Source organism: Chamaea fasciata, unplaced genomic scaffold (genome assembly GCF_029207755.1).
Source record: "Chamaea fasciata isolate MVZ Bird 193981 ecotype frontalis unplaced genomic scaffold, bChaFas1.0.hap1 SCAF_25, whole genome shotgun sequence".
Lineage (NCBI taxonomy): Eukaryota > Metazoa > Chordata > Aves > Passeriformes > Sylviidae > Chamaea > Chamaea fasciata.
In genome coordinates this window covers 5322067-5329716 of record NW_027094110.1, presented here as the reverse complement: position 1 = coordinate 5329716, position 7650 = coordinate 5322067, and the positions used below count along the sequence as shown (strand labels likewise).

General features: G+C 61.1%; 1 protein-coding gene across 1 annotated transcript; it reads right to left on the bottom strand.

The window, feature by feature from the left end:
• Window positions 1–382: 382 nt before the first annotated feature.
• GPR37L1 (G protein-coupled receptor 37 like 1) lies at window positions 383–5696 on the bottom strand. Its single transcript, XM_066204054.1, has 2 exons — window positions 4767–5696; window positions 383–1674 (listed from the first exon to the last, which is right to left on the bottom strand). Exons 1-2 carry the CDS (start codon window positions 5694–5696, stop codon window positions 862–864), a joined length of 1743 nt encoding a protein of 580 aa, XP_066060151.1. The 3' UTR covers window positions 383–861.
• Between the last annotated feature and the right edge of the window lie 1954 nt (window positions 5697–7650).

Here is a 7650-nt window from a genome sequence, read left to right as displayed (position 1 = left end):
CCCCCAGCACTGCGCGGCAGCACTGTGCGGCAGTAGCACCTTGGTTGTGCATGGGGAACCAGCAGGCTGGGGGGTACCTCAGCCCTGTGCTGGCCTGGCTGGGCTTGACTGACACCAGTTCAAACCACCGTAAACCCAACACTTCAGAGGGCACCCTCTCATGGGCACTACTCAGCATCACCCCAGAGGGAGGGAGGAAAGGGGCTGGGGGCCTTTCCCCATCTCCCCTCGCCGCTGCCTGCTCTGGCACAGCTGCTTCCCTGCCCTCCTGCCCCCCAGGTGCCCCTGCCCACCCCAGAGCCCCCCAGGTTTAGGGAAGAGCCATTCCCAGGGGCTCCCAGGGCTCAGCCCAGCAGTGCCAGCGGCTGCAAGCACGACGTGCTCTAGGTTACTGGTTTATTGAGCTCATACAGGGCATGGCTTGAATCCGTGGGATACAGCCAGTTGGACCTTCTCTTGTGGAGGGGCTGGCAGGAGGGGAGGGGACAGGAAGAGGGCAGTTTGTGTTTGCTGTGTCCTCTGTGAGCCATCATGGCCAGCCTCTGTGGTTTCAGGTAAGACCTTTCCGGCACAACACCATCTCCAGAGCAGCAGCCCCATGGTGCCCAGCCAGGCAGCTGGCACGGGAGGGTGCTGCTGTCCTCACTGACCTTTGGGCAGAGGCAAGAGGGTCACCAGTGCAGCCACGGGGACTGGGATTTCAAGCCCCATCTACCCAGTGCTGGGTTTGAAGCCCACAGCGCAGCCCCCTGAGCTGTCTCTTTCTGCTTGTTCCACGTCCAGACATGAGTACTAATGGCAAAACAACGTTTGGTCTTGGGAGGAGGTGGTGAAATGATCTCTACGGCTCCCCAGTGGCACTTAGCATGGGGTGCCAAGGGCCAGGAGGGGTGGGGGAGTCTCCCGGGGCTTGTCAAAGAAGATGGAGGAGGACATCTCTGTTTTGAGCTTGCTGTCAGCGCTGCTCTCGCTGGAGGTGGTGTCGGGGCCGCAGCCCTCACAGCAGCAGCAGCAGCAGTCCATGAAGGCCTGGCCCAGGGGACGACAGAGACACAGCAGCAGGACGGGTGTCACCGAGCACTTGAAGAACAGGAAGAACTGGTTGATAAGGTTGAGCAGATCCAAGGTCTGCTTAGACATGTCGGGGGACATGTAGGCCACCACGATGTTGCAGACGTTCTCGGGGGTGGTGCAGAGCCCGTAGATGACGGTCAACGCGATGATGGTGCAGTTGAGGTGACCCTCGCACTGGCCGTGCTTGCTGCCCCGGCACTCGCTCTTCTTCTCGGTGCCGCGGATGCGCCGCGTCACCAGCTGGCAGCTGACGGTGAACAGGATGGGCAGGCAGAAGTAGCAGCCAAAGTACCACCACATGCGGGCGTTCTGGTAGGTGAGCACCAGGGAGTAGATGGATTCGGGCAGGTTGGACGAGGGCTTCATGGCGCAGTACTCGGTCACCACGCCGGACACGGGCGACGTGTCCTGCGCCAGCTGCCAGAGCAGGATCTCGGGCACCGACAGCGTCATGGAGCCCACCCAGATGACGGCCAGCTTGGCAATGATGGACTGACACTGCTCGATGGGCCGGGTGCTGGCCTGGGGGCTGGTGGCTGCGTGGAACCTGTCGATGCCCAGGGCACAGAGGCTGAAGGTGGTGACTCCCAGTGACGATACCTGGTGAGGGAGGAGGCAGAACAGGTGGGCCCTGCTGCAGGGACATCACGGGGGGCTTGGTTCTACCCCTGGCTACCTAAGACCACAACCCCTCCTTCAAAGGCTGTAGGGAAGTCACAGCATGTGGCTGCATCCCAGGGTTTAGAGCCACTTTTCTGTGACTCCTGAAAGGATAAAAATGTCCCCTGACCCTGTAGTCCCTGCCTAGCTCCCTTTCTGCAGAAGGCAAAAGTTGAGTTGGATGTCTGTCTGTCCATCCAGCCAAGGTGGGAACAGCAGGATTGTCCTTCAGGCTCTTCCTCTATTCTGGATGGTTCTTGCAGAGGAGAAGCAGGGACCATCACACCCACCAGCACCTTCCCAGGGTTCCCAAGGCCTGCCTGGATGGGCCAAGTGAGTTGAAGGCGCTCTTGTCCCAAATCAGCTTGGGGCAATTTCCGCTGCATTGAGAATAGCAAGAAAAACATCCCCTTTTGCCAAAGGAGGAGGCCAAGGGAGGGAGAGCCACTGTGGCTCGGAGAGGGCTGGCCAGGCACCGACCAGCATTCCCAGTCCCAGCCCCAGAGCTGGGAGCCAAGTCCCACAGCCCTTGGCCAAGATGATGGCAGAGTCACATGCTGGTGTCCCAGCGCTGTGGCCATTCCTGGCCTCACGAAGCCATCAAACATCACCCTGTGCTGAAAGACCTTCCCAGCACTCAGGAAACCTCCCAGGGCTCCACGTGGTGCATGGGGAACGGCCCAGAACACTGCCCCCCCGACCCCCCTAGCCTTCTTCTTGACCCTAGGCTGGTCACTCCAGCAGCTGATGACCAGAGTGATGCCAGCACTCAGCAGCACCATCGGTTATGCACAGCAGCATCTCCCCAGACACAGAATCAGGACACCAGCCCAGCACCAGCATCCTGCACCCAGCACCACCTCCCAGCATGTCCCAGCTCCTCTACCCAAAGCCCAGGGCCAGCCTGGGCACTCAGCAGCCTGCTCTGCCCCACAGCCAGCACCCAGCACACTGGACCTGTTCCCTGGCTGGCACCTGCAGCCCTCAGTGCTGCTGTGCTGCTGCCTCCTCCCTTACACCCTTCCACAGGCTCTTCCATCTCTCCTGGTGCCCTTGGTCCTGCAGAGCACCCATCTTCAGTGCCCTGGTGGGGATAGAGCTGGTGGCATCAGTCAGTGCAGCACATCCCTGCACACAGCCTGTCCCCAGAAGCCCCTGTAACCAGCTTTGCTCCCAAAACCTGCCTCTGTGCCAGAGCACTGAGCAGCTACAGGGGATAGATCTGCTTCCCACAGCATCCTTCCAGTGGCCTGAGCCACAGTCCCACCAGACATGAACCCTTGGCCTCCAGATAGGTTCCCCTCTCATAGCTGACCCTTTGCTGGGGATTTGGCTCTGGTCTGGCTGTGGCTCCCACCCAGGCTCCCTCCAGCTGGGTCCGAGCTGAAGCCCTGGAGCCCCTTTCTACCCATGCTTTGGGGGGCAGGAAGGCAGTGCAGGGCTGCTGCTGAGGGGCAGAGCAAGAGTAGCCCCCACACCAGGACCGTGCTTCCCAGCCTGTGGCATGCTCGTCCTTCTGCAGCACCAACATCCCACCATTCCTGTCCCCTCCTGACTCCTCTGGGACCAAGCTGTCCCAGGGCACCCTGGTGCTGCTGAATCCCTGAACCTGGTGGTGCCATCCCCAGGGTCCTCCCACGGGAACAGGGAGCCCATGAGCAGCACGTCTTCCTCAGATCCTTCTCGAGACAGGGTCTGTTTTGGGGACATCACCCTTCCCATCCTTCCCTGGGGCACTGAGCGAGCCTGGGGAGATTCCTGCCCCTCTCTGAGTCCCCCCAGATGCGGTGTTGGAAGCCTGAGGTGGAGGACAGGGATGGGGCAAACACTCTAGTTAATGAGAGGATGGGGTGGGACACCCCTGGAAAGGAGCAGCTCTTGCCTGCTGGGCAGGGACACAGGGGGGCTGCAGGGCTCCCCCAGCAAACCCCACATCCCTGCGCTGGGCTGTGCTGTGCAGCTTTGGGGCTGTGCTCAGTGGGACACCCCAGGCCACCACCCAGAGGACCCAGTGGCATTGCTGGAGCTTACAGGGCTGTGCACAACCAGGGACGCCTGCACAGGTGCAGACCCTGCACAGGGGCACTGGGGCACACACAGGTGACTGTGTCACAGGTGGCTATGTCACAGGTTCTGGCACCAGCAGGGCACGGAGCAGCCGGGAACCCGGAACACTGGGGTGGATTCTCACTGGGAGGGGCCGGTTCTGAACCCTGTCTGGTCTGACCAAGCCTGAGAGAGTCTTCAGTGATCTGACACTGTCTCTAAACTCTTCCAGGTGTTTACACCCTTTGATAACCAGGGCATTGACCACAGAGAACAGGCAGGCTTGGTCTGTCTGTCCCACCACGGCATGGACAGCTGGACCCCAAGGTTCCCTTGAGGACGGGAGATGAGCACACTGAGGGTTGGTTTCCTGCACAAGAGCAGCATCAGCCCAAATCCTGCCCTCTGGGGCAATTTTGCTCATTCTGCCATCCCCTGTCACCACAGTCCCTCTGGCCTTCTCAGTGGGTGCCTGGCTCTCCCTGCGTGTGGCCAACCTGTCACACAGGAGGTTTGAGGACAAACATGAATCTCAGGCTTCCAGACCTAATTCCTGGGCTATCCCATTCCAGTGCTGACCAGGACTGTCCACCTGCTGCTGGGCCATCCTCAGCAGCCCACAGTGGCCGGTTTCTGGGCCAGCACACTGCAGGGCTGAGCCCCCAGCCTTTGGGGCATCGGGCTGGGACAGGAACAGACAAATGGAGGGACCCTGCTGACAGAAGTCCCTGTGCTGTCTGGAGGAGGGTCTAATGGGCTTTTCCCAGCCCGGGCAGCATCGGTGCTGGCTGCAGAGCCTGAGGAATGGCCTGGGACAGAGGGAAGGTCACCAAGGGGACTGTCCCTCACTCCTTGCTGTGCCCCACAGTGGGGTCTCTGGCACACAGGCCTTGTGCCAGGCCACCAGCACCAAGCACTGCCCTGTGGCAAGAGGGCAGAGAGGAGCAGAGTCCTTGATCCCTCCGGGGACCTGTGCAGCCCCTTACCTCCATGAAGGGCACAATGCGACAGGACATGTCCCCCAGCAGCCGCTTCTTGGTGATCTCGTTGAAGATGACCACAGGCAGGCAGAAGAAGAGGATGAGGAAGTCCCAGAAAGCCAGGCTGGCCAGGATGGAGTTCCAGGCACTCTTCATGTAGTAGTTGTGCCACACGATGCACATCACGGAGAGGTTACCGATGATGCCCACCGTGAAGACGATGAGGGACAGGAACATCACAGCGTAGGCGCTGTAGGAGCTCTCTGTCACCGGGTACAGGGGGTTGTGGATTTGCAGCCGCTTGTCGGACACGGTGGTGAGGTTGGCTCGGGGCTCTGCCCTGTCCCTGTCCGTGGGGACCCCCGGCTCCGAAGGGTCCGTGCTGGATGGCAGCAGGGCCCTGGTCGGGTGCAGGCTGGCGGAGTTGAGGGGCCGCGGGAACTCCACCCGCACCCCCGGCACGTACTGCTGCACCGACTTGGAGTCCTCCTCCGTGCCCCGGCGCAGCCTCTCCCTCATCTCCTGCACCTCCGGGATGTCCCGGGCGGCCGTGGGCAGGGTCCTGCCGCTGTCCGCACCCTGGCCATGCTGAGCCCCGCCGGTCCCCGCGGCCCCCGGGGCCAGCAGCAGCAGCAGCAGCAGCAGCAGAAGTGGTGGCGAAGGCATCGTGCCCCCGCGACGGTCCCCGCACCCTCCGGGAGCGCGTGTGATGGAGGCGGCGCAGCCCCCGGGGCCGCTCGGGAGCTGTGTCCGGGCACAGCCGCTCGGTCCGGCTCCGGCCGCGGCTCTGGGAGCCAGGGCAGCGCTGGGCAGGATAAAGCGGTGGCGGGAGGGGAGCCGAGCCCTCTGCTGGTCACCCACCGCCCGGAAGATGGGACAGTGGCCAGACTGGGCAGGTCCACATCGCCCAACACCTCCCAGCATTTGCCTCATCATCCCCAAACATCCCCTCGACATCCCCCCGGCATCCCCCAGCATCCCCCAAACACCCTCTAACCTCTCCCCAGCAACCCCACAGATCCCCCAGTATGCCCAAACATACCCCAGTATCCCCCCAGCATCCCAAAAACATTCTCCAGCACGCCCAAACATCCTTTCAGCATCCCCCCTAGAATACCTCACCACCCTTTAACATCCCCCAGCATCACCCAGTATCCCCCAACACCCCCGAGTTTCCTTCAGCATCCCCATTATCCCCCAAGATTCTCCAACATTCCACAACAGCCGCAAAGCATCCCCCAAAATCCCCTGAGAACAAGCCAGATGAGGGGTGCCCACAGCTTGGCACTGCCCATGGCCTGCCCAGCTCAGCTTTTCCCAAAGCAGATATTCCACTCTCTCCCTGGAGCAGGTGGCACTCAGGAGGCCTGAGGTGCAGCCCTGGGCCTCCTGTGGCACGTCTGGCACGATGTGTCACATCCCCTGCACACTCAGCCTGGACTCAGAACACCCTCAAAATGGCCAAACCACCTCCCTGGGAACGGGGGGCTGACAGGGCTGCCCTCGGCAGGAGGAAGGGCTGGTGACTCCAGGTGACGCTCCTTGTCATAATGTAGGGTCACATCCGCCAGCCCAGTTCTCCCAAGGTTTTCCTCCTGGCTTCCCCTCAGGACAGTGGCTTGAACAGAACTGGGGTTCCTGATCTCAGTATCTGTGACTCCTCCCCAGACCCATAATCTCTCTCCCCCATCCACTGTCTTTCCCTGTTTTTCCCTCCTATCCCCAAATCCACCTTCTCTCCTCTGTCCTAGACTCCTGCTCCTCTACCTGTTATTCCTCCCTGCACTGTCACCTCTTTCTCAGCCTGTGGGACTGGGGGGCCATGGGGTTCCCTTTGGGGACATGCCCTGTGTCATGCAGACAGCCTGTGGGGCTGGATGTCTGCCAGGCTTGGAGCTGCAGAGCTGCCCCACACCAGGGGAACTCCAGGAGTGTGTCCCCACCCTGCCCAGGGCAGTGACAAGGGCCAGGACGCCTCAACCCTGGCAGCCAGCAAACCCCAGCTTCTCCCTTCCTGGGACCCCACTGCCACCTCTGGCACTGCCCAGCCCTGCCTGAGCCAGGAGGGGCCATGGGTTGGCACCCCAGAGCACTGGGGGACATGGGCCTCCTGCTGTGCCCCTGGGAACTGGCACAGACAGTGCCACTGAAGCCAGAGCAGGGAATCTGAGTCCCGGGACCCAGGGGAGTGTGTGTCCCCAGAGGGGCAGGAGCTGCTGACAGGGGTTCCAGTGCTGGAATGCAGGGCGTTGCTGCCATGGGGTTTGTGGTGGGATGGGGGACATTGCTGACAGGTGTTTTGGGGCTGGGATGGCCCCTGCTCTGCTCAAAGTCACATTGTGCTCTGTTGCATCGTGCTGCTGCATCCCTGAGAGTGACCTGCACCTTTGGGGCCTGGAGCACCCTGCTAATAAAGGGCTGATGATAAAGGTGAGGAGATGGGGTCCCGTTTGGAAATCCCAGTGCTGTTTATTGCCTGCATTGTGGGTACAGCCTCGAATGTGTTCCAGGGACAAGAGCCAAATGGGGCCAAGGATCCAGGGTTATATAGCACACAAAAGGGGTGGTCCTGAGGGTAAGGGTCCAGTAGGGATAGGGAAAAGTGGTGCAGAGGGGTGGCCAGGAACCGGGGGGACTAATGGGGTCACAGGGGTGGAACACTGCAGCAAAAACAACCTACCCAAGGGAAGGTAGAACATCCTAGGAAGGGCACATATATGGTGAACGGGGCTGAACAGGGTGACATAACTCGACAAACCAATGAAACCTAAGACATGTGGCTGCAAAGGCCCGTGGGAGGAGGATTTTTCTCACCCTAATCTCAAAGGGTATCTCTCCTGGTGGCAGGGCCCTGGGCCTCTACGCTGCTCAGCTGGCACTTGGTGCTTGG

What these genes read in the sequence shown, in the direction of transcription:
- GPR37L1 (XM_066204054.1), bottom strand. Translation starts at nt 5,696, where the DNA reads ATGATGAGGCAAATGCTGGGAGGTGTTGGGCGATGTGGACCTGCCCAG. An exon ending in GCATTGTGCCCTTCATGGAG is followed by an intron (nt 1,675 to 4,766) that starts GTAAGGGGCTGC and finishes CTCCCTCACCAG; the next exon opens with GTATCGTCACTGGGAGTCAC.